The sequence below is a fragment of the Cricetulus griseus genome, chromosome 8 (genome assembly GCF_003668045.3).
Source record: "Cricetulus griseus strain 17A/GY chromosome 8, alternate assembly CriGri-PICRH-1.0, whole genome shotgun sequence".
Taxonomy (NCBI): Eukaryota; Metazoa; Chordata; class Mammalia; order Rodentia; family Cricetidae; genus Cricetulus; species Cricetulus griseus.
This window is the reverse complement of record NC_048601.1, coordinates 93,323,554-93,348,672: the sequence shown is the minus strand read 5'-3', so window position 1 is coordinate 93,348,672 and position 25,119 is coordinate 93,323,554. Positions and strand designations below refer to the sequence as shown.

Here is a 25,119-nt window from a genome sequence, read left to right as displayed (position 1 = left end):
AGCTGGGCGTCCCGGAAGGTGCCCGTGTCTGCCGGCATGGTGGCTGCGGGCCGCGGCGGAGCGCAGCGGCGCATGGCGGGCCGGAAGCGCCGCGGTCCGGGTGGCCGCGGTCCGGGTGGCGGGGGGGGCCCCTGAAGCGGCTGCGGCTGGCCGTGGCGGACTTCGTGCGGGCCACGTCCGAGAGCGAGGGCCGCGAGGGCCGCGGGGCTGTGGCTGGTTCCCGGCCCGGCGGGCGAAGGAGCCGCAAGGAGCTTCGTAAGGAGAAGCGGCAGCTGAGGAAGGCGCGGCGCCTGCAGAGGGCCGTGGGCTCCGGGGCCGCGGACCGAGAGGGCGGCGGCGGCGTCCGGAAAGCCGCACGGCCCTCGGAGGCGCCAGCGACCCCCGCCGCGGCCACAGCCAACCCCGCCGCGGCCAAGGCGGCCCGCGCCGACCTGAAGGCCCGGCGGCCCGGCTGAGGCGAAGACGGCCTCGGCCTCGGCGATCTCAGCTAAGGCCAAGGCTAAAGGTGCCCCCGGGAAGCCCGCCGCCGCCGCCGCCGCCGCCGCCGCCGCGCCCGGAAGCGGGCGCTTCTAGCGGCCAACGAGGAGGAGGACCGGGAGATCCGAAAGCTGGAGCGGTGCCTCGGCCTGAACAAGCGCAAGAAGAAGGGCGACGGCAGCGCGGTGCCGCTCAGCTTCGCGCGCGACGGGCTGGATTACATTCTAGGCGCCCTGGAATGTGGGAGAGGCGGCGGCGGCCTGTACGAAAGCAGCGAGGAGGAGGAGGAGGAGGAGGAGGAGGAGGAGGGAGGAGGAGGAGGAGGAGGAGGAGGAGGAGGAGGAGGAAAAGGGGGAGGCTGGACAAACACTCCTGGAGAGTGACCCAGAGAACAGTTCCGAGGAAAGCGAGGAGGACTCCGACTCCACAGCGCAGCGGGAGGATCGGGAGGATGCGAGCTTGCAGAACGAGAGAGAAGCAGGAGCTGTGACGCTCCAAAGTAAAGGGAATAAGAGAGTCCGTTTTGCAGAGGCCGTGGAAAAGAGCGAAAGTTCTTCAGAAGATGACACAGAGCGTCAGGTATGACACCAACAGCCTGTAGGCCCTCTGGGCTGTCATTCCATACCGGGGGTGGGGGTGGGGGTGAGGGGGAGTAACCCGGGCACAGAACAGAATCGGCAGCGACACACGGTGGCAGCCACAGCCTGCTGAGGGAAAGGCCGACCCAGGCATTCACTCAGTAGAGCCTCACTTAGTTAAAAAGCGGTGGCCTGTAATGATGGCTGCCCCAAATCCTCATGCGGTTAGTATTAAGAATAAATAACGAGGAAAAGCACCTGATTTGTCCACTGTAAATTTTTTGCAATTTTATTCCCGTCTTCAAGGAGCATCACTGTGGTGAAAGTGGTGAAAAGTACATCCCACCTCGGTTGAGGGGCGAGGAGACAATGGATGCCCACAAGAAAGAAGAACTACAAAGGCTCAAGAAACACGTTAAAGGCCTAATTAACAGGTAACCTTACAGAATCGTGGCTTGTCTTCACGTAACCATAGAAACCAACTAAAAAGCAAATGACGGGCTAGGACTAGACAATGTTTTGGATCCTTGTTCTTGGTGTGAGACACCTGGACCTAACCTTGAAGAGGTAGGATGCTCAACTGTTTAATATTGCCCTTTCCATGTTTGAAGCCCTGGTACAGGTTATTCTGAGAAGCAGGAAGGAACAGGGCAGGGTTCTGTGTCATCCTAGGAATGGCCCAGCCGAAGTCACCCCTCCATGCAAAAGTGAATTATCTGGTGCTGAACAGGGTACTCTGTTACCATTTGTGTCTTCATTTGTTATTGTCCGTTTTAATAAAACTTCAGGCCGGGAGATGGGGTTGCACACCTTTAATCCTAGCACTCGGGAGGCAGAGGCAGGCAGAACTCTCTGAGTTCAAGACCAGCCTGGTCTACAAAAGCTAGTTCCAGGGCAGCCTCCAAAGCCATAAAGTAACCCTGTCTCGAAAAACAAAAAGAAAGAAAGAAAGAAAGAAAGAAAGAAAGAAAGAAAGAAAGAAAGAAAGAAAAAAACATCAGAGGGTAGTCTGGAGAGATGGCTCAGTGGTTAAGAGCACTGGCTGCTCTTACAGAGGTCCTGAGTTCAATTCCCAGCAACCACATGGTGGCTCGAAACCATCTGTAATGTGATCTGATGCCCTCTTCTGGCATAAAGTTGTACATGCAAACAGAGCACTCATTTTTGAAAAATAATTTTCTTTAAAAAATCAGAAGGTTCATTGGAAGCCATGTGGGTGGCAATTTGTTAGTTGCCTTTCCCTGTTGGCTGTCTCAGGGTTGCACAGATGAACTGGAATCACTTCTTTCATTCAGCCTCATTCAGGGCCCTCTTCTAAGTCCTCTAAAGGTGACTACTGTCCTGGTCTATGGCACCTATTCTAACTTTGTCACGTTTCTAATGTATATTGTTCTTTTGTTGCTGCTTATTATAGGCCAGGCTGTGGTGGCACATGCCTTTAATCCCAGCACTTAGGCAGCCGAGGCAGGCAGATGTCCAAGTTAGAGGCCAGCCTGCGTACAGAGTGAGTTCCAGGACAGCCAGGGCCACACAGAGAAAACCGTCTCAGGAAAAACAAACAAGTTGTTATTATAGATCATGGGGCGTTAACAGTGTAGGGAAGTCCTTAGAAGGATCACTCCAGCCTACACTATAGTTAAAAACAAAACACAGAGAGAACTGGGGGTGTGGCTAAGTTGGTAGAGTACTTGTCTAACATGCACAAAGCCTGTAGCCCTAACTTGCCAGATCACGTAAACCAAGCATAGTGAAACATGCCTGTAATGTCTTTAATCCCAGGACTCTGGAGGTACATGTAGGAAGATCAGAAGTTCAAGATCATCCTTGACTACATAGGAAGTTGGAGACCAGTTTTGAATACATGAGACCCTGTCTCAAATGAGACTGACACACAGCTCTGACATTTTTTTCCCCAGGACAGGGTTTAGAACTCGCTCTTTAGACCAGGCTTGCTTTGAACTCAAAACAGATCTGCCTGCTTCTGCCTCCTGAGTGCTGGGATTAAAGGCATGTGCCACCAACACCCGGCTCATGACAATTTTTTTCAGGTCTCATCATCGTTTTTGCAAGAGAGAGGTAGAGACTGATTCTGTGGAGTTTTGTTGCATGAAGATCTGGGTGACCGCCACCAATATTGAGATGCATGACTGTTCTGTCACAGAAGGCTCTCATGCCAGCCCTTGTCACGCCACCTCTTCCCTCTGTGCTTTTTATTGCTTTTTCATTAAATCTCATGCTGTTTCCCCAATATCCCGTAATTCCACTGTTGTTTTGATAGCAGGTTCAGTATTAAGCACAGGTACACAATGTATATAGGAACAGAGTATGTTTGTGTTGAGTAAGAGATGAGTTAGGTCAGTGTTTTTAAACTCACCACCTAGGAGTGATCACTGCCTCTGGGAGATGCTAGGCCAGGCTTCCTTTGGGCATATGTACAGACTTAGAGAAGATCCTAGGGTATGCTTCAGTAGCTGTGCTCTGCTAAAAGACAGTTACATTATTGTTTAGGGATTCTAGAGTGTGTTATGAGCAGCATGCACCAAGTTTTTGTGGCAGAGTCAGGGTGGCTTCTGGGCCAGGAATAAAACAGAATGTCTGAGTAACACTTTGCTCATACTCCTCTACAGGCTGAGCGAGCCAAACATGGCATCTATAAGTGGGCAGCTGGAGGAGCTGTACATGGCCCACAGCAGGAAGCACATGAACGACACCCTGACCGATGCCCTCATGGATGCCTGTGTCACTGCCTCAGCCATGCCCAGCAGACTGATGATGGAGCATGTCCTTTTAGTCAGCATCCTTCACCACACAGTTGGAATAGAGGTACATCTGTGCCTTTTCTCCATATCCTGACTATGTCATCTGGAATAGTAACCCAGCATGGAGTCAGTGAGTTTGAGAAGTGAAGGTATTGGGAATCTCAGGACAGGGGAGAGAGTGGTGTAACTACCTCAGAAGCCCTGCTGTGCAAGATCTACACTGGCTGTCTCAGGAATTGTGCTTCTGTAGTGTGCCCACACCCCCTACCCCAAGGGCTATGCTTATTTTCACATGTGAATGCCTGAGTCCATTTTCTTGCCATTACAAAGTGTAATGGATGCCCTGGACAGCTTTCCTGGTGCCCCATAATCACAGTAATTGACACTGTACTCTGGCTGCTGTGGTGCCTCCCCCATCCTATACCACACTGGGACAGTTCTACAGACTTAATCAAAGTGATTTGAGTGCAGACAGCATTTCAGTAAGTTATTTTAAAAGTCATAGATGTGACCACCACAGCACATCAGGAATTTACTTGATTTGAAAATCTGAAATTATTGGTCCTACTTCCCATTTAAACCTTTGCTAATAGCATGAAGGACAATGAGATGACTTGTTCAAGGGGAAGTCATTATAGTACTTTAGCTAATGGCATCCACTAAAGCTTGTGCCAGATATGCTATGTTCTCAGGATGCTGGTTCCCATTAAACTGTGCTGAGAAAAACCTCCCAGGAACTCATGGAAGGAAAAAAATATTGATGGTGTTCTCAGCTACTGTGTTCCTTTTCTCAATCAATTAACATTCATGCCTTTGCAGATCTGTGCTAAAATTCATAGTTGGCAACATGGGTTTTTTTCCTATTTCTAGGTTATACTAGTATATTTAATTTTAAGAACATTAATAGAATTCAAATTTTAGCCTTTTACATAATTGGACCTATTTGTGTACTGAAAACATACCTGAATTAGTGTCTCAATGTTTCTTGCTCTCTGAAGCATCCTGACTGTTAACATTCTTCATGAGCATAGGTGGTGGTGATATACTGCTGAGAGGGTGTTCTTAGGTTTTTCTTCACTGAGAGCCTCAGGCCTTTAATTTTGGCCTCCAGAAATCAGTATTGCCAGTCTTTGTAGCTCCATTGTTTTGCAGTCTAGCAATCCTATGTGCACTTGCCCATTACACTCTGAGTTATATGTGTGTCTCATTTACCCTTGTACATCTACATGTCTTACCTTATGTGAGTTTTAGCATAAATATGCACAAGTCCAACTGACATGAACCAGATTTTGACCAGCACCCCACAACCTACTTAATCCTGTCTAGTTCCTGGAGATCCAGACCAAATCACTGGGAATTATACCCAGTGATGCCTGCCCTGCCAGTCTGGCCCAGGTCACTTTATGAGCAGCCCTTTCTTTCCCATCGGTCCCAGCTGCCTTACTCATCTCCCAGCTGGATGTCCTGCTGGAGAAGGTAGTCACAAGACAATGCTACTAGCAGGAGGGTCACTGCCTTTGTTCAGAACCACCACTGGTTGAAATCCTGGCCTTCTTCCTCTCCAGCATATACTTAGAAATTGTAAGTAGAATGTTCCAGAACAGCAAAAGGACAGTGCCATAGTGACCTTGGCCAGCTTCATCAGGCATCTGCTAGTTCTTGGCTTGGTGCTGTCCCCTGGCTATCAGCTTTAAGTAGATCCTGACATCAGGCTCAGATCATCAGGTGGGAAGCGAGCTCCTTTATGCAGAGCCATCTCGCCATCACCTTTTTTAAAGAAATTTTTCGCTGGGTGGTGGTGGTGCACACCTCTGGAGGCAGAGGCAGGTGGATCTCCGTGAGTTCGAAACCAGCGTGGTCTACAAGAGCTAGTTCCAGAGAAACCCTGTCTTGAAAAAAAAAAAGAAAGAAAGAAAGAAAAAGAAATTTTTCTAGGGAGCCCACTTTGTTGTTGTTTCTAAAAAAAATGAGAATATTTTTACAGAAAAATTTTGTATGCTGAGGCAAGCAGTCGGTACCATGTCTGCTATGGAGAATCATAGAATCTTCTCATCAGTATGTGAAGCCCGAGTTACTCAAGTCTGCATTCTTAGCTACCAACTCCCCTGCTAGAGTTCTTATCCCACCTGTGTCCGTGTTGCACTTACCGGGTATCTGTGCCTTTGACAGGCCAGGGTCCCAGAATGACATGATGACATTTCTTCCGTCCCCTTCAGGTCGGTGCTTGCTTCCTGGAGGCTGTGGTGAAGAAGTTTGATGATGTCTATAAAGATGGAGGTGAGGGGAAAGAGCTGGACAACCTGTTTACCATGATTGCCCACTTGTACAACTTCCACGTGGTACAGTCTCTCCTCATCTTTGACATTTTGAAGAAGCTTGTTGGAACTTTTACGGAAAAAGACATTGAGCTGATCCTGCTGATGCTGAAAAATGTGGGCTTTGCATTGAGAAAAGATGACGCCCTGTCACTTAAGCAGCTGATCACAGATGCCCAGGCCAAAGCCAGTGGGGCAGGCAGCAAGTTTCAGGACCAGAACAGGGTAGGAGTGCCACTTGACCTGCTAAGTGCCCACGAAGTACACAGAGAGAAAGAGCACAAATGAATATCTGGCCGAACACCAGTTCATACCTTAATGCTCTCTGTTCTCTTCTGACTTACCTGTGGCTTTGTCTTTAGTCTGACCTTGGTTTTGAGGAATTTGCTTTTGTTTCCTAGGTTTTTTGAGATGGAGTCTCAGCTATGTAGCCCAGGCTGGCCTCAAGCCCTTGATCCTCTTCTGAGTGCTGGGATTATGGGTTTGTACCACCATACTCTGCTTGAACCTTGTTTCTTCATTAAGAACCATACATCTTTTATGATTATAACTGATTTGTTTGCTCTCTCAGAAGCTGTTTCCCAGGCTTGGGTGTCAGCCTGGGTCTGATGTGTGACACTGCTTCTGAGCAGCATAGGCTTAGTCTTGCCAGTCAGTTTCCTCTATAAAATAGGCTCACAGCTCTGACCCTATCTGAGGGGTTAGGACAGCACCTGAGAAGTCCTCATGGAGGAAGGAGAATGCCACGCTGAAGAGCACCATTGTGGGAACTTGGGAGGCTTGACCAGAGAGAACATAGGGCCCAGGGAGCCAGGTTTTTTTCTTGGTTGGAGTAAGATCTGAGCAGATAGTTATTGGCAGATGTTCTACTTTGGTGGCCACTTTGACTCCAGTGTAGAAAAGATGGAGCCAGAGCAGGGCTCAGGACTTCAGGAATCTCTAAACAAAAAAGCATGTGTAAGTGTGGTGATGGTGGGTGTAGGCTTGGGAGTCTGGAGTGAGTGACTTTTGGAGGAGCAGGGACATGGATGGGCGTTTAGGGTCACCCTGCAGGACATCCAGGAGGAAATCTGAAGCTGAAAGGGAAGATGACTGCTTCTGAATAGTCAGCTTGGCATCTAGATGAGTCTTGAAGTGTTTGCAAAGAAGGATTCTGGGTCACCCTTATCCCAGGGTTGGGGTTATGGGAGTGGAGGAGGGAAGACCTCTGGATAGTAAGATGCGTCTATTTTAGAATATTCTACCACTTTGAGATGTTAAAGGTATCACAGACCACCTCCAGGTTATCAGTGCTCTCATCAGTGGTGTGTTTCTTGCCACGTGGAATCCTCAGTGACTGTTAAATGATGAGTTCAAGTGGTTTTCCTTTTCCTTTAAGGTGCGGTTCATGTTGGAGACAATGCTGGCTCTGAAGAACAATGACATGCGTAAAATCCCTGGCTATGATCCTGAGCCTGTGGAGAAACTAAGGAAGTTACAGAGAGCACTGGTGAGTGACACCCTATTCTGGTTTGTCCTGGGCCTCTATGCCATCCTAACCCAGTGTGACAGTGGTCACACTATGTCCAGCACAAGTCTCAGAAACTATATGCCTGTAGTGAGATTGTGGAATCTCCATGCACAGGAATCATCAGGTTGGTTGAGTGCTCAGTACAAGTCTCCTGAGGTGCTAAGGCTGTGTGATAAGATCCTCTGTTGATGCTCAGAAGGCCACACCCCACCTGGAACCAGGAAGCTCCTCAGATGTCCAGGCTGTAGTCTTGCCATGCAGCCTTGGATGGTTACCTCAGTCATTCTAAGTCTTTAGTCACATAGTAATTGTTGCAGAGCTCAGGTCACACACATTTGGATAATGAACCCATAGATTTCACAAACAGAACACTGAGAGTTGGCGACTCTTTCTGTCATTTTTCCAAACAGGCTAACTATTCCAGTTGTCCATTCGTTGCCATAGTCATACAGGGAAACTGCCATTTTCAGACAAAGCATGACAGAAGTGCAGTGAGGCAGCCAAAGCACTTATTTCATGAAGCCTTTTCTTTCCATCAGGTGCGCAATGCTGGCTCTGGTTCTGAGACTCAGCTCCGAATCTCCTGGGATGGCATCTTAAATGCGGAGCAGACTGGGCGCTGGTGGATTGTGGGGTCTGCGTGGAGTGGGACCCCAATGATTGACAACAGTCATCAAACACAACTACAGAAGCCACTTGCAGGAACGGTATGAAGACCCCTGTTGGCTGCCTGACCTACTGTGTCAGAAGTCTGCTCTGCCTAAAATAGCTCGCTGTTGTTCCTGAGTGTTCTTGAAAATGTTCCAGACAGGCTTATCAGGAGGCTTCATAGAAGTAGCTTCTGTTGGCATACGATTTATTCAGCTTCTCAGTCTTAAGAAGTTTTAAAAGTCCCAAAGCCTGTGGGGCGGAGGTGGTGCATACCTTTAATCCCAACACTCCCAGAGGTAGAGGCTAGTAGGTCTCTGTGAGTTCAAGGGCAGCGTGGTCTACAGAGTGATACAGGACAGCCAGGGCTACTAAGTAAAACCCTGTCTTGAAAAACCAAAATGAAAAAAAAAGTTCCAAAGCCCAATTCAAACAAAATCTAGAAACTGAATAGAATGAGAAAGGGGTGAAAATGAAATTAATTTGAGAGGAGCTGTTGTTGGAACTAGGGCACATGCTGTTCCCAAGAGGTGTAGGTTCCAGTTCCAACTGTCTTTCCTTTCTGGGCACCCTCGTCTCACTTGCTAGTTGTGGCTCCCAGATGCTGGCAGCAGCTAATATGTGAACTTGAACTTCATTTGATGCACAGGTCTGATGCACAGATCAGAGCCACCTCCTGAGGAGGCCTCCACTGAACTTTTCTCCCTGTGTAGGAATTGCCTAAGAATACAGACAGACGTGGCATTTACATGCATACGTGTACATACCACTTACAGTCACATATGCTCAAATGTGTATGTTACACTTCAGAAATTTAAGTTCAGAAACATGCTGTGCTGTGCTATGTTACAGTGTCCTGTTTCTGTGGAGACTGCTTCCAGTGGGATGATGGGAGGGTCTGGACACTGATCTCTTTCTCTTCAGGTCAGCTCCAAGATGCTGGAACTTGCGAAGAAGCAGAGAATGAACACTGATGTCAGGAGGAACATCTTCTGCACTATAATGACAAGTGAGGACTTCTTGGATGCTTTTGAGAAGCTGCTGAAGTAAGCATTGGTGTGAACATTTTCCTCTGTTATTTAATAAACATAACACAACTCGTTGATCTAGGTTTTAGCTTTGGGTAATTGAGCCACTGAGTCTTTCCCATTACTTTCCTCTCACCTGGGTTTCTGAGCCCATGTGACCTTCATAAGACCCTACTAGTGTGCCCTTGATAAGTAGCATGTGAGAGCTTGGCTGGCAGGGTTAGGTAACCAGCCACCTGATAATCTGTCAAGGCTGTAATTGTTATCTCTATCTTTCTCTTAATATAAAACTTACAATATAGTTTCTATAATTAGTTGTAAATTTTACAAAGTGTTTATAAACAATTGAATGTCAAATCCTTTATTGACTCAATTTAGAAATAACTGCAAGTCTTGTTTGGGTTTTCTGTTTTATTTTAATTTTTTTGTTTTTTAAGACAAGGTTTCTCTGTGTAGTTTTGGAGGCTGTCCGGGAACTCACTCTGTAGACCAGGCTGGCCTCGAATTCACAGAGATTGCCTACCTCTGTCCCCAGAGCCCTAGGATTAAGGGCATACACCACCACTGCCTGGCCTGATTAGGTTTTCTGAACTAGGCCTTATTGATATGGAAACCTTGAGATTGCTTATGTTTCTGAGACCTAACTGCTGAATGTAGGTAGCACCGAGTCCCCCAGTCAGTGTCTGTCTCTGAGGGATTTTGTTAAAGGAAGGTTAGCCGGACTTGGACAGCCACTCCATGACTGTTGACATGTTGACACAGCAGAATTAGAGAGGCACAGAAATACATCCATGGTGGCCTATGTTTCAGGGAGATGCCCTGCTGCAAAGGAGGGGGGTGTAGGGGTTGTAAAACTTCCTGCGTTTCCACTGTGGTGCTGCTGCCTGACCCTGTGGGCCTATCCACACTCACAGGACTACACAGAAAAGAATGCATTCATTTTGTTGTGCGTTTTCCCTGGGGGAAGGGTGTTTGAGTCAGGGAGTTTGAGTCAGGTTCCCTGTATAGGTCAAGCTGGTCTTGAGCTCACAAATCTCCCCCTCATTTTCCTGAGTGTTGGGTTATTGTTATGTGGCATCACAGCTGTCACCTTAAGTTATAAAAGTGAGAAAGTCACCTTAAATTATAAAAGTCAGAAAGTGCCAGGTGTGGTTGCACATGCCTTTAATCCCAGCACTAGGATCTCTGACTGTGGCGTTCTTGCCTCGACTAAGTCTGAGTATCAGGCGAAAGCCTGGAGATTTAGTTAAAAACCTAGCCATCCGGCCACTTGTGTCTTTCCATCTTTATTAGTTGCCATTTTCCAGGGAGAGAGCAGCCTTATATACGCTTATAGCACAGTGGAAAAACCCTGATGGAGGAGCTGGTGTTTTCCCCAGGTGAAGTGGTACTGTAAGCCAGGACTAGAATGCAGGATGCCACTCCCAGAGACCCTGTGGGGGCTGGGACCCAGCGTCTAAGTTCAAGGCCAACTTGGTCTACCGGGCAAGTTGCAGGACAACCTGAGAACAACCAACACAGAGAAACTCTGTCTCAAAACAAAACAAAAACAAAAACCTCAGAAAGTAAGTGTCTGGTGAGATGGAGCAATTGGTGATGCTCTTCCACAGAACCCAGATATGATTACTGAAACCCACAGGCAGCTCACCAAAACTGTACTCCAGTTCTAGGGCCTCAGGTGCCTGCTTTTGGTCTCCATGGGCGGTAGACATGCAGGTGAGGCACAAACATACATGCAAGCAAAACACCCATACACATAAAAAATAAAAAATTTGAAGAATACATTTAAAAAAATCAAAAAGTAAAGTCATTACCTTAACCACACTCAGCTTCATGGCATCACAGGAGAATTCTGTGTATTATCTGCAAGAACCAGCATTGAGGATTGTAGCTACTTTATAATTTGTGTGTTACATTGTGCCTCACACATTTCGTCATATTAGGAAAACTGAGGCCCATAGAAGCCAGGGACAAGACTGGGTTGTGGCCCAATATGTGACTGTCACCACCATCTTTATCAGTTCACTTTCTACTAGATTCCTCAGACAGGGAGGGGCCGATTTTGCCAAAAAAATTGAAAGTAGAAAACATTCTTAGTCTGGCTGTTTGTTTGCAGGCTTGGGCTGAAAGACCAGCAGGAGAGAGAGATTGTTCACATCCTCATGGATTGCTGCCTGCAGGAAAAAACCTATAATCCTTTCTACGCTTTCCTGGCTAGCAAGTTCTGCAGCTATGAAAGGAGATTCCAGGTAATTGAGAAGACTACCAATACATCTGCCTGGTAAAGATACCAGGAACCCGTGTCCCCATCACGGATCTTGGCCAGGCTTCCCTGCATTGGAGAGAAGATAGAACAGGGGGGCATGGTAACAAGGGTCCAGAACATCCCAAGAAATCTTATCTGTTTCAGCTGGGAGGATTGTGGTCAGGCTGCTCGGCACTTCTGTAGTGTTTCAGGGCACTGATCTCTAATAACTGGTTGTTGGTAACAACCTTTCTTCAAAGCTATATGATGACGTTGTGAGACAAAACTACAACCAAAAGGGGCTTCTATGATGATGACAGGAAGGGACAGTGAAGTTGCTTTTAGACCTGATTTGGGTTATTGACAACGAGGGGTAAGAAATAGGGTACCTTTAGAGTATGTTCATCGTGAGTTGTTCCAGTGATTTGTTACATTTACCTTTTTTCTTCTTTACTGTTAATTAGATGACTTTCCAGTTCGGCATATGGGACAAATTTCGGGACCTAGAAAATTTGACAGCCACTAAGTTCTCAAATCTGGCTCATCTGGTAGCACACTTGTTGAAGACAAAGTCACTTCCACTTTCTATCCTAAAGGTATGTATAATGGAAGAAATTTGTAGAATGCTTTTTTATTTGGTCTATTTTAAAAATGCATTTTCTGAGCTTCTGAAATGTTTTTCTTTTTGGTTTTTATTTGTTTTGTTTTTTGAGACAGGGTTTCTCTGTAGCCTTGGCTGTCCTCGAATTCCCTCCATAGACCAGGCTGTCCTTCAACTCAGAGATCTGCATGCCTCTGCCTCACCAGCACAGGGGTCAAAGGTGTGTGCCCCTGCCACCGCCATCCACACCTACTACCCCTAGCTATGAAAATGTTTTCATTAGCATAGCCTTCACAGAAAATATCCAATCAATATATAATGTAAATTTACTTAGAGTAAATTAGTGACTAGTTATGGGGTTTGCACTATTTTTTTGGTTTTGTTTTGCTTTACATTATTTATTTCATGTGGGGGATGGGAGGCTTGCATATGCTGAGGTCAAAATGCAACCATCAGAAATTGGTTCTCTTTCCACCACATGTGTTCTGAAAATCAACTCAGGTTATCAGGGTTGTCAGCAAATGACTTTACCTGCTGAGCCATGGCATCAGCCCAGTTACAGGTTCTTCGTCGTAATTGTACGATGCTGAACTGGTCACAGCTCAGCTGGGAGCATGAAGTGAAGGAGGACTTTGTCTTCAGGGTTAGTTACTATGGCTGTGATAAACACAAAGACCAAAAGCAACTTGGGGAAGAAGGGGTTTATTTCACTTACACTTCTAGGTATCGCCAAGGGAAAGTCAGGACAGGAACCTGGAAGCAGAAGCAGGTCCTGGAGGAATGCAGCTCAGCCTGCTTTCTTATGGATCCCAAGATGGCCCCACCCACAATGGGCTGGGCCCTCCTGAATCAATCTTATTTTATGGAGACATTTTCTCAACTTAGGCTCCCCCCTCTCAGAAGACTGTGGTTTGTGTCAGGTTGACATAATACTGGCTAGGACAGACTTCCCTCCTTTTAATGACATAGTTGTGGATCTTCAGTGCAAAATACCATAAGGCTGTAAGTTCCCCACCAGAGGTATCGGTACAGAAAACAGGGAAGCCAGGCACAGGAGGTGGGGTTCAAGGTGTGCTGCAGTAGCCTAAAAAAACCTAAAGGAGGTAAATAGCAGAGACAAGTCAGGGACCTAAGTTCAGTGTCCTTCTGTGACATTGCTGGTCTGCAGGGCAGCCTTCTTTGTCCTGTATTTGTCCTTGACAGTTTCCTTGTGACTTTGAGAAGTGGGCAGGAGCCAGTTGTGGGAGATAGGGCTGTATTAGTCAGGGTTCTTTACAGTAACAACATATAGAATAAATCTGTGTGTGGCGGGGGCAGGGGTATTAGAATGGCTTGCAGTGTACACTCCAACTAATCCAACAATGGCTGTCTGTGAGCATAAAAATCCAAGAATCTAGTATTGCTTAGTCCATGGGTTAAATAATCTCAGCTGATCTTCAGTATATGTGGAATTCTGAAAAAGTAGCTCCAATGCTGGTGAAGGAATGGACTTGCTAGCAAGGCAGGGCAGACAGGCAGAGAGCAAAAAGCTCCCTTCTTGCATGTCCTATGTGACTTCCAGCAGAAGGTGTGGCCCAGATTAAAGGTGAATCTTCCCACCCCAAGCTCTAGGTTAGAAGTGGATCTTCCTATTTCAGATTAAGCAGAAAATCCCTCACGGGTGGGGCTTTAGGTTCAGATGTAGTCAAGTTGACGACCAAGAATAGCTGTCACAGGGCCCTAGACACATTGCTGACCGTGTTCCTGGGCTCTTGTGTGTGTCCTTAGCTTTTCTCAGGCAGCCACTCTAATGTGTTTATCCTTGTTCCTAGGCATGCTTTTCTGCATAGGTCAAGCCTCTCTAGGCACTACCTTGTTACCATACACTGTACTTCTGCAGATCTCGCTCTCTCCCTCACCTCTCTCTCCTCCATCTCCCCCCTCCCTCCCTCTCTCTCTCTCTCTCTCTTTAAGAGCTCAGCAATTTTTTTGTATTTTTATTTTTTATGTATACAGTGTTCTAGCATATATGGCTACATGCCAGAAGAGGATACCAAACCTCATTATAGATGGTTGTCAGCCACCATGTAGTTGCTAGGATGCTAGGAATTGAACTCAGGGCCTCTGGAAGAACTGAAGAGCATGGGCAATTTTATTAATTTTTGTTTTGTTTTGTTTTGGGGTTTTTTTTTTGTTGTTTTGGTTTTTTTTTGTTTTTTGTTTTTTGTTTTTTTTTGAGTCAGGGTTTCTCTGTGGCTTTGGAGGCCGTCCTGTAGACCAGGCTGGCCTCGAACTCCCAGAGATCCACCTGCCTCTGCTCTCAAGTGCTGGGATTAAAGGTGTGTGCCACCAACGCCCGGCTAGCATTTTAAAAAGGAAGAACAACTACAGGCAAGCTGTAAAATCTCAGCAGCTGTCTGGAAGAGAGAAGGAAAAATGACCATGCCATTTAAGCTGGCATGGAGGTCAGTCACAAAACAAAATAAGCAGCCATGGGATTGGATTGGTGGTGTTAGAGAAAGAATAAAGAAACCCAAAATTTTGGAGGAAAAGCCCAAAGTGTTAAGGAAAGCATGTTTGGAAAAGCTTGTGAAGTTCTATTTAAGTTCATCTTCGTTTGTGTTTTCTCCATGTTAATGTCTGTGGTTCTCGGAGCAGTGACTTCTGTGTGGAAGTCCACCATGGTGGAATTATAGAGTGCTTATCCTACTGCTAAAATTGACATGCTTTGTACTGTTCCTGATGCTTTTTGGGAAACACGTACATACTGGGTGCTAATTTTCCTCTCCTATAAGCTACACCCTCTATGAGTTGTACCTGAAGAGTGACTACTTCAGAGGACACAGGCGATACCTGTTTCCCTTCTGCTAAGTAAACCTCGGGTTTGGAGTGTATATCCCCTGTAGCTATGACCCCTGTTGCCATTGTAGCCTAGGAGCTAGCCTACCCATCCTGCCAGCAGTCCTCCGTGTACTTGCCAGCAGTTGGTGTTGCAGAGAGCAAGAAGCGTCACACACATCATGGTAGCACTGAATCAGCAGGATGATGTTTTCTTATCTCCTGACCCTTAGGTGGTTGAATTCAGTGAATTAGATAAACCCAGAGTCCACTTCCTACGGAGAGTGTTGACTGAGCTGTTGATGGAAACAGAAGAAGAAGACCTAGGTTTAATTTTCTCAAGGTATGTGCCCAGTGTTTCCTGATAAGACATGAAAAAAGAGCAGAGAGATTGATTGCCATTTGAGCAAGAGTGGAGGTTACTCCCATTTCACTGCTTGTGGCAAGCTGTTCCTTGGGTTTCGTTTCCTTTTCTTCTTATGAGATGCTGGGACTTAGGCCCAGGCCTCTGTGCTGAGCATGTGCTTCCACACTGAGCCTCGTCCCCAACCCTCAGGAAGTTCTTAAATGAAAGCTGGGCATCTGGGTTCGTACTGTAATCCCAGAATTTAAGAATCTGAGACAAAAGAATTGTATAAACTCAAGGCCAGCCTGGTGAATTTGAGGTCAGACAAGAATCCTACTTCAAAAGAAGATGGGTGCAACCAGTTATGGTAACATGTACCAATCAATAATCCTAGCACCTTGGAGACTGAGGCAGGAGTGTTCCAAATTTGAAGCCACCCTAGGCTGCTTTGTCTTTAAAAAAGAAGCCAGCTGTAGTGACATTCCTGAGGTAACAGTTTTTCTAGAGGCTGAGCAAAGGAGGATCTTTTGAGTTCAGGAGTTCGAGGCCAGCTTAGGCAGCACAGCAAGATTCTGTCTAAAAATAGATTCCCTTAAGTAAGGGGCAGGCTGGGGGTGACTCGGTAGCAGAGCACTTGCCTGTCTTATATAAGACCTTGGGTCCATCATCCAAAAAACAAATGCTTAAAAGTAGGTTTTGCCTTGATGCTTGAAGTACCAGGCACTGAGATCTGGAAGACCAGCCCCTCCCTGACCTGTGTCTCCAATTCCTTTTCAGAGTGTCTGAAAACCCAAAGCTGGGAATGTTGCAAGAAGGCCTGAAGCTCTTCATTAGCCACTTCTTACTGAAGCACACACAGACTCTCCAAAGTGCTGAGGAAGCCAGTCTGCTGAGAGAGAGGGCAGGCCTTGCATCCAAGTCTTTACAGGGCAAAGCCATCCTGAGAATGTAGCCAAATGATAAGGGAACATTTGACCAAGAGATGTCATTTGTGAATTCAAAGGCCTGTCCTGCCTCTGTAAGAGCAGGAGGAATTATGCCATGTTCTGTCATGGTTTAAATACTATACTTTCAGATTTTTTTTTTTTTTTTGAACTTAGGGTTGTACTGTGTATTTCAAATATGTATGTATGTATGTATGTATATAGCAGATCAAAAGGAAAGGGGAGAGAAGATGGGGCATTAAGCCATGAGAAGAGGGGCAAGATCATAAATTGATGGCTTTTTTTTTTTTTTTTTTTTATCTTCTGAAATACTGGTTAAAAGTTCAGAAGCTGGGCCAAGCTTGGTGGTGTATGCCTCTAATCTCAGCACTCAGGAAGCATAGGCAGGCAAATCTGTGAGTTCAAGGCCAGCCTGGCCTACATAGTTCCAGGACAGCTAGAGCAAATCGTGAGACTCTGTTAAAAAAAAGTTCAAAATCTAAATTACTAACTATGGTGCTTAGGATCTGATATCTCCCATTCATCAATCGCACCTTGGGGACTATTTGATAGGACAGCTTCAGGTAGATATTGGGTACTTGGTGAGAAAAGAGAGACATATGAACATATGTGACTGTAAGTGATTGTGGTGGGTGGGAATTAGCATGGGCTCTCTGAGGTACAACAGTCGGAGGAAGAAGGAATGGCCTTGGATGAATGAATACTCTTTATTCTACAGCCTTAAAGTTTGCTTCTCTTTCAAATGCTGTAGACTTGACTAACCCCAGCCTTCACTTGTTGAGAAACAACTAAATAGAAGTAGAAATCAGAGCCCTTCCCTCTGCCCAGCAGTGTCCCGTGTAGAGTACACATTCCAGGAAGGTGAAAACAAACCAGGGATGCCGCTCCCTGGTTTTTATGCGGGTCACCTCTTCTGTTTGAATTTTGAACAGTGTGTCCTGTAACTGTGCTTGAGGTGACCATGTGTAGTCCGTAGGTCTCCATGCAGGTCCCTGAGGATTGAGCCCTGAGGAGCCAGCAGTGTCTGCTGCTGTCCTTGTTGCTATGATAAACACCTTGCAAGAGTAGCAGAAAGAGGCTTACCTGGGGCTCATACTATGTAGGCACAGTCTGTCGTGGTGGAGTGTCGTGCAGCAAGAACTCAAGCAGCTGGTCACATTGCATCTTAGGAAACAGAGATGGACACAGGTGCTCAGCTCACTTTCTCCTTTTTATTAAGTCCAAGACCCCAGCCCATGGGAAGGTGCCACTCATGTTCAAGATAGGTGACCACCTCAATTAGCCCAATCAGGAAACTCCCTTATAGCCATTTCCAGAGGTCTGCCCACAGGTGACTCTAGATCCTATCAAATTGATAGAATATATAGATTTAAGGCTGAGAGTAAAGCTCCGTAGCAGAACACTTGCTTGAACCCTGGGCTGGCTCCTCAACTTCACACAGAAAAGAAAAGTGTATTTTCTTAACTTTTTATAAATTTTATTTATGTGTTAGTGTGTGGACACGTTTGTGTCTTTGGAGGCCAAAAAAGGAATCCCTGGAGCTGGAGTCCCAGGTAGTTGTGAGCTGCTAGTGTGGGTGCTGGAAACCAACCTTAGGTCCTCTTAGAATAGTAGACACTAACCACTAAGCCATATCTACAGCCCCAAATGTACCCTTTTGTTATTGTTATTGTTGTTTGTTTTTTGAGACAGAGTATCTCCATGAAACCCTAACTGTCCTGGGACTCAATATGTAGATAAGCCTAGCCTCTAACTCACAGAGGTCCACCTGCCATACCTTTCCCTGCCCTAAGTGATGGGACTAAAGGTGTGTACCACCACGCTAGGCCCCCAAATACGTACTTTTAAAAATGTATTATACCTACAATTGAAAAGTACTGCAAGGTGCTGAGATACCAGTTCTCTCTCTCTCTCTCTCTCTCTCTCTCTCTCTCTCTCTCTCTCTCTCTCTCTCTCTCTGTGTGTGTGTGTGTGTGTGTGTTTAAACATTAAGAACTAATGTATAAACTAGGCATGGTAGCACTCACCTTTCATCTCAGCACATGGGATGCCGAGGCAGGTGAATCTACGAGTTCAAAGCCAACCTGGTCCACAAGGCAAGTTCCAGGACAGCTGGGACTAGATAAAGAAACCTTGTCTCAAACATGTGTATAAAATCACTTTTTTTTTTTAATGGAGAGTTTTGTCTATAAAATAAAGATGTAAACTTTATTTAAAATAAACCTTTTTTATAAGCTATTTTCTGTAGTACGTCATCACCTCTGAGGCTGGCTTGAGTCCCTGCAGGAGAGACTGGCTTCCACTATCCCAGAAACTACTGCCACAGGGCTGTGTAAGATTGTTCATACTTGGCTTGTCACCAGATTCTTCCCTTTATCATGTGACTTCCTGAAAAAAACAACAAAAAAAACATGTTGGATAAAGATGGCCATCTACTACACATCACAGGGTTTCCCTTCTGTGATGACTCTTGATTGGACAGTGTCTGAGGGAATTTTTCTAATTCTTCTGTGTTTATTCTTTTTTGAGGGGAGGGAGGGTTATTGTTTGTTTTGTTTTCTGGACAGGTTTTCTCTGTGTAGCCCTGGCTGTCCTGGAACTCTCTTTGTAGACCAGGCTGGCCTCAAACTCAGATCTGCCTGCTTCTGGGATTAAAGTCGTGCGCCACCACTTCCCAGCCTGTGTTTATTCTCATTATATGATAAGCAGCAGCGCCCTTTCCTCCACTTGATAACACTGTTACCTCCTAGATGCCCATATTATCTGAGTGTAAGGCAAGGAACCTATGGCCTGTTTTTTTATGTGTATAGTGTTTTGCTTGCGTGTATGTTGTGAGTGCTTTGAAACTGGGTCCTCTAGGAGTGCTCTCACCTGCTCAGCCATCTCTCCATCTTATTCTAAACCACTTTAATCTGGTTGACATATAAACCATTTCAGTGTGTACAATTTGATGAGTTTTGGGAATAAGTATGCCCACATAAAACTGTCACCATCTTCAAAGTCCACTCCCACCCCTTCATTATTGCTGTGGCTTAGGTACGGGTGATGAAGTCAGGTAACATTGGGTGCGTTTAAGTACATGACACAGCTGTTAGCTGTGGTCCCCATGCTTTAAAGTCAACGCCAGAACTCCTCTACATAGCTGAGTGATGGTACCCTTGAACATCACTGCCCCAGCCCTTGACAAACACTTCCTACTCTGCTTTTGGGTTTGTTTTATAGTCCATGGAAAGGTGAAGTCATGTAGTGTCTGGCGTGTTTCACTCTGCATGGTGTCGTCCATCTTGTCCATGTGGTCACAAAAGACAGGACTGTTGTCTCTGAGAAGGATGAGTGTGCATGCAGACCATGTCTATCTGTGGGCCCTCGGCTCTCGTGGGTGCTGCTGCCGTGAGCATGGTGGAGCTGTGTCTCTGGCAGTCCCAGCAGCATACTGGACCCCATGGCATTCCTCTTGTTACTTGCCCACTGTTTTGCATAATGGCTATGCCGATTTCCATCCCACCCACACAGTACAAGGACTCCCTTTGGTTCACACCCTTCCGTCATTTGTTATGTTCTGTTTTAGCAGGAGCCATACAGACAGGCGTGAGGCAATGCCTCAGTATGGTTTTGATTTGCATTCCCCTCAAGATTAGTGATGTGCAGCCTTTCCTCACTCCTGTTGGCCATTTTGTATCTACTTTGGGGGAAAACTTATTCAGATTCTTTGCCCCATTTTGTTTTTTTATCAAATTTTGGGGTTTGTTGTTTGTTTTTCTGTTTAGTTGTATGAGTCCCTTATGTATTTTGCATATTAAGCCCATATAAGATACAGGATTTGCAAATGCCTTCACCCATCCTGAAAGCTGCCTTATTACATTTTATTTTTTTGGTGTGCATGTGCCATGGTGTACATACGGCCATCAGAGGACAACTCAAAGGTAGGAACCAACCTTGTAGGTAGGCCCTGGGGATTGAACTCAGATCACCTAGGAACAAGCATCTCTACCCACTAAGCTATCTTACCAGCCCCGGAAGGCTGCCTTATACTGTTGTTTCCTTGTAGAATCGTATTAGCTCCATGCTATCCCCCTTGTTTACGTTTTCATTTGTCTCCGCTGTGGAATTCATATCCAAAGATATTGCCAAGTCCAGTGTCAAACAGCCTTTGCCCTGTGATTTCCTGCAGACCCACAGTGTCATGCCTACCTTAAGGCTTTGATCAATTGGGAGTTGATTTTTATTGTCATTTAGGTATCTAATTTTAGTCTTTTAGCATGTGGCTATCTGGTTTTTTCCAGCACTGCTTACTGAAAACACGACGATTTCCCTTTGGTCTGTTCTTTTCGCCCTGTGTAAGTATTAGTTGGTCGTGTTTTGATCCTCTTGTAGGTCTGTTGTCCATTCTGCTCTAATGACTGCACTGTGGTGTAGTCTGAAATCAGGAGGGTGAAACCCTGGCTTTGTTTTTCTCAAGATCACTTAGTTCTTTGTAGTCTTCTGGTGCTATAAATGGATTTGGGGGTTTTGTTTGTTTATTTTATTTTTTTCCCCTGTTTCTGTGGGAGGAAATGCCGTGGATTTTGGTAGAGGTTGTTTTGAGGGGTGGCGGGAATGTGGTACTTGGGACAGTTGAGGGCAGTCTTTGTGTCTGTGTGCATGTATCCACCCCATTCCCTTTCCACTTTCTGCCTGTGTCCTTAACTGTACAGAGTCCCTGGTGTGCAGCGATAGTTGGGTCTTGGGAAGGTGGGGAGGAGGGTATGTCTTTTGGTGGAGAGGTCAAGCTTTTTATATTATCAGGGTTAGAGATATGGCATCTTCCGGGCTTTCTAGATAACAAACCACTTGCATGCTGCTGAGATTTCAGTTCCTAACCCTGTAAAAATGGAAAGAAAGTTGGTTTCTGCCAGGTAAGGCTATTGCTGTTTTGTCAGTTGTCTTCTGCTTTAGGGCCCCTGGTCCTTTGTTCCTTGGCCTCTGTTTTTGTTTCACTTTGGTTTTTATGAGTCTTTTGTACTGGTGTACTTTGATTCCTTTCTCTTTACCTTTTCTGCCTCCATTGCAGGTTTTTTTCTTTGTAATAAACTCGAGGCTTGCATAAAGATCTTGTAGCTACAACAGCTGACAGCGACTTAACTGAATCACATACAGAAACTACATTACTGCTTCTCCACAGTGTACACACCCCTTGCATTTGGTTGTGTAACAACTCACACCCCCTCCTTGATGTATCCATTAACAATTTAATGTAGTTGTTGTATTTTGAATACTTCTGTCTTTTATGCTATAGAAAAATAATTTTAAAACCCCCTTTACAGTTCACTTGTATTTTGGTTTTAAGAGTATCCATTAGCAGTTTCTTCAGGGTAGGTTTAATAGTGATGAGCTACCTTGGCTTTTGTTTGGGGAAGTTTTTGCTTCCCCTTCATCTCTGGAGGACAGCCTTGCCGGAATACTATGTTGAGTGGGCAGGGTAGGGTATTTGGGATATTTATGTGACAGTTTTAAATCGTCATTAAATTGCCGAAATGGAGATTCCCATAGGAAGAGGCTCTCAGTGAGGAATTGTCTAGATGAGATTGGCCTTCGAGTATGTCTATAGGGGATTGTCTTGATTACTTGATGTGTGGGAGGACAAGCCCACTGTGGATGGCATCTAAGGAAGTGGACAGGAAATCCTAGATTGTATAAAAGTAAAGCTAGTTGCATTCCAGGCAGCATTCATTTCTCTCTGCCCTTGACCGGATATGAAGTAAGTAGCTGCCTCAAGTTCCTGCCCTGACTTCCCTGCTGTGATGGACTAGAACCTGGAATTGTTAGCCCTTGTCTTAGTTTAGGTTTCTATTGCTGTGAAGAGACATCATGGCCATGGTAACTTTTATAAAGGAAAACATTTAATTGGGGTGGCTTACAGTTCAGAGGTTCAGTCCATTGTCATCATGGTGGGGAGCGTGGTCGCATGAAGCCATACGTGGTGCTGGAGGAGTAGCTGAGAGTCCTACGTCTTGCAGGCAACAGGTAGTCAGTCTACTGTGTCACTGAATGAAGCTTCAGCAAAAGACCTCAAAGCCCGTCTCCATAGTGACACACTTCCTCCAACAAAGCCATACCTACTCCAATAAGACCACATCTCCTAGTAGTGCCACTCCCTGGGGGGAGTAGGGGCATTTTCTTTCAAACTACCAGAGTCCTCTGGTAGTTTGTCATTTTTTGTCAGGATATATATATATATATATATATATATATATATATATATCGGCAATAGAAATGAAATTAGAACCAAGAGGCTAGTGTCTTGTGTTTGGTAGTTATTTTGTTCTATTTTTAGTATTTTCAGCATATCATCCCACTGTCCTTAGTATGTATTCTCTTTCTTCTTGGTGCTTCCAGAATTCTGTCTTTGACATTTAATGGTTTGGTTATAAGATGTCTCAGTTAAGACCTTCTTCACTTCATCTGTTTGGAGTTCTTTATCACTATGATCTGGGATCCTCTTCCCCACTCTCTGGGATCCCATGCTTTGTGTTTTGATGTATGTTCTGCCCTAAATCCTGTAGGATTCTTTGCTCTCTTCATTCTCTTGTCTTTTTGTTTGGAATGTAGATAGTTTCACATCTGCTGAGAGCTTGCTGGGTCTTCTGTCTGACTGGTTGCGCTGTTGAAACTCTGGAATTCCCCAAGATTGTGTTCTTCAGCTCTGGATTTCCAAGAAGGTTCTCCTTGAGGTTTCTTTCTCTTTAGAATGCCTTGTCAGGCTACCTACAGGTCCTCGTGTCTCAGGTTAGGTCTCTTGGGTCAGTCCCTGGAGCTCAAGTGTTCTCTCAAGCCTGGCATCACCATCTTGTTTTTAGAAGCCGTTGCCTTCTGCCTTTGCTAACCTGACTTGGAAAAGGCTTCACCAGCGATTCCAGCCAGGGCTCAAGGAGATGCTCAGACCTCTGGACACACCTGTTCCTCCTTAGAGGAAGTCTTGGAACTGTAAGCCTAATTTCCATCCTGCAAATCCAGGTTTGACTCAGTGAACCTCCCGTTTATGTTCCCTAGGGTGGTACCTTGCAGTGTTCTACCGTCTGCCAACCCAGCAGAGTGGAGCTGCTGCTAAGATCCACACCTGCTGCTGAGATGGTCTCCATGCACAGGGGTCATGACACACGGGGGTGTGTTTCACCTGAGGGGGTTCTGATCTGCAGTCGGCTTCTCCAGCTTCTGCATACATGAAATGCTTGCCATTTGCCTGTTTTCTGGCAGTAAATTTTGTGAATTCCCATACTTTCTCAGCTATTTCTCCAATGAGCCTTGACCTCTCTGAGCCTTGTCCCCTTGGGTGGGGAATGGTGTTTATAAACCAAGAAATAGGGTCCTGCAGAAGTGGCTGAGCAGTTAAGAGTACTTGTTACTCTTGCAGAAAACCTGGGTTCAGTTCCCAGCACCCACATTGTACATCTCACCAGTAACTCCACTTCCAGGGACTTCAGCCCCCTCCTCTGGCTTCCACAGGCATTTGCACACATATAGTACACATATGTACACTCAAACACACATATGCACATAAAATAAATCTTTAGAATTGTTGTAAGAGAAGAAAATGATGTCAAGAACAACAACAACAAAAAGGTTGGAGCGCCTCGGCACCAGGAAAAGGAGAAGAAATGATAACCTCCTCCCGCCCCAGACCAAAAGGAGCAGTAGGTAGCCCATCTTCCAGGACGGAGCAGTGACAGTGGTGGGAGCAGCATCAATAGCCTGGACAGGGCCAGGGGGCCAGAGAGCAGCTTGAGCCAGATCACCCCCGAATCCTGACCCAGCACCCCTCACCACCCTGCAGCCAGTGCCCAAGCAGTCTGCACTGTGCCAAGGCCCTTAATTCCATATCAATGAGACCCTGAAGGAGGCCCACGTTCACAGCCTATGGCACCGAGGTCAGCCTCTGATATGATGCTTCGGCAGTTTCTTGCCTTCTGTGAAGGGACAGTACTGTGCAGATTGGATATTTCAACTTAATGATTTGTTTTTAAAAGTTGCACACAGAAAAAAAAAAAAAAAAAAAAAACAAAAAAACGCCTGTTGACTTTCAGTCTATATTTGAGTATTGGGTCAGCAGGCAGCTATTTACCTGGGGTCTTGCTGCACTGTTGTGATTTCAGGGGGGCTTTCTCAAAAGAAAGTGCATCAAGTCTGTGTCATGGCAGTGTCTGAGGATGTCTCCTCTGACTGATTTCCACATTTTTCAATTAGACTTGTACTGTATGTAAGAGCCTTTTAAAATGTAGGATCTTCATTTTTTTAACTCAATAAACTAGTAAAGAATATCTAGTTTCCATTAAAAAAAAAAAAAAGAAAGAAAGGCAGGTCATGGTAGCACATGCCCGTAATCCCAGCACTCTCAAGGCAGAGACAGGTGGGATCTCTGTGTTTTCCAGACCAGTGTAGTCAACACATAACCGGCCAGGACTACCTAGTGAGACCCTATCTCAAAGCAGGAGGGAAGCTTGTCTTAGTTAATGTTCTACTGATGTTAAGATACACCATGACCAAAGCATTTAATTGAGGGCTTCCTTACAGCTTTAGAAGGTTAGCCCACCATCGTGGCAGCAGGCAGGCAGTCAAGGTGCTGGAGTAGTAACTGAAAGCTACATCTTGACCTACAGGCAGCAGGCAGAGACACTGGGCCCGGCATGGACTTTTGAAACCTCAAAGCCCACCCACAACAACACATCTAACCCTTCCAAACAGTTCAACTGGGGGCTAAGCATGCAAATATATGAGCCTATGGGAGGCATTCGCATTCACACCAGCTGTAGGTATGTAAGTATGCAGGTATGTCTCTTAGAGTTTCTTTTTTTAAGATTTATTTATCATGTATACA

General features: G+C 45.7%; 1 protein-coding gene and 1 pseudogene across 1 annotated transcript; both read left to right on the top strand.

Annotated features, from left to right (window-relative positions):
- Positions 1-21: 21 nt before the first annotated feature.
- Positions 22-18,254, top strand: Nom1 (nucleolar protein with MIF4G domain 1). The gene is given in 15 exon segments (XM_027428641.2): positions 22-124; positions 127-419; positions 457-549; positions 552-752; positions 808-1,056; positions 1,362-1,489; positions 3,683-3,878; positions 6,031-6,354; positions 7,508-7,618; positions 8,179-8,346; positions 9,212-9,333; positions 11,432-11,564; positions 12,025-12,156; positions 15,212-15,321; positions 16,102-18,254. Coding segments are annotated over 15 exon segments (2,523 nt in total). The 5' UTR covers positions 22-36; the 3' UTR covers positions 16,277-18,254.
- A 3,746-nt stretch (positions 18,255-22,000) lies between these two features.
- LOC113836984 lies at positions 22,001-24,189 on the top strand (annotated as a pseudogene).
- The last annotated feature ends 930 nt before the right edge of the window (positions 24,190-25,119 follow it).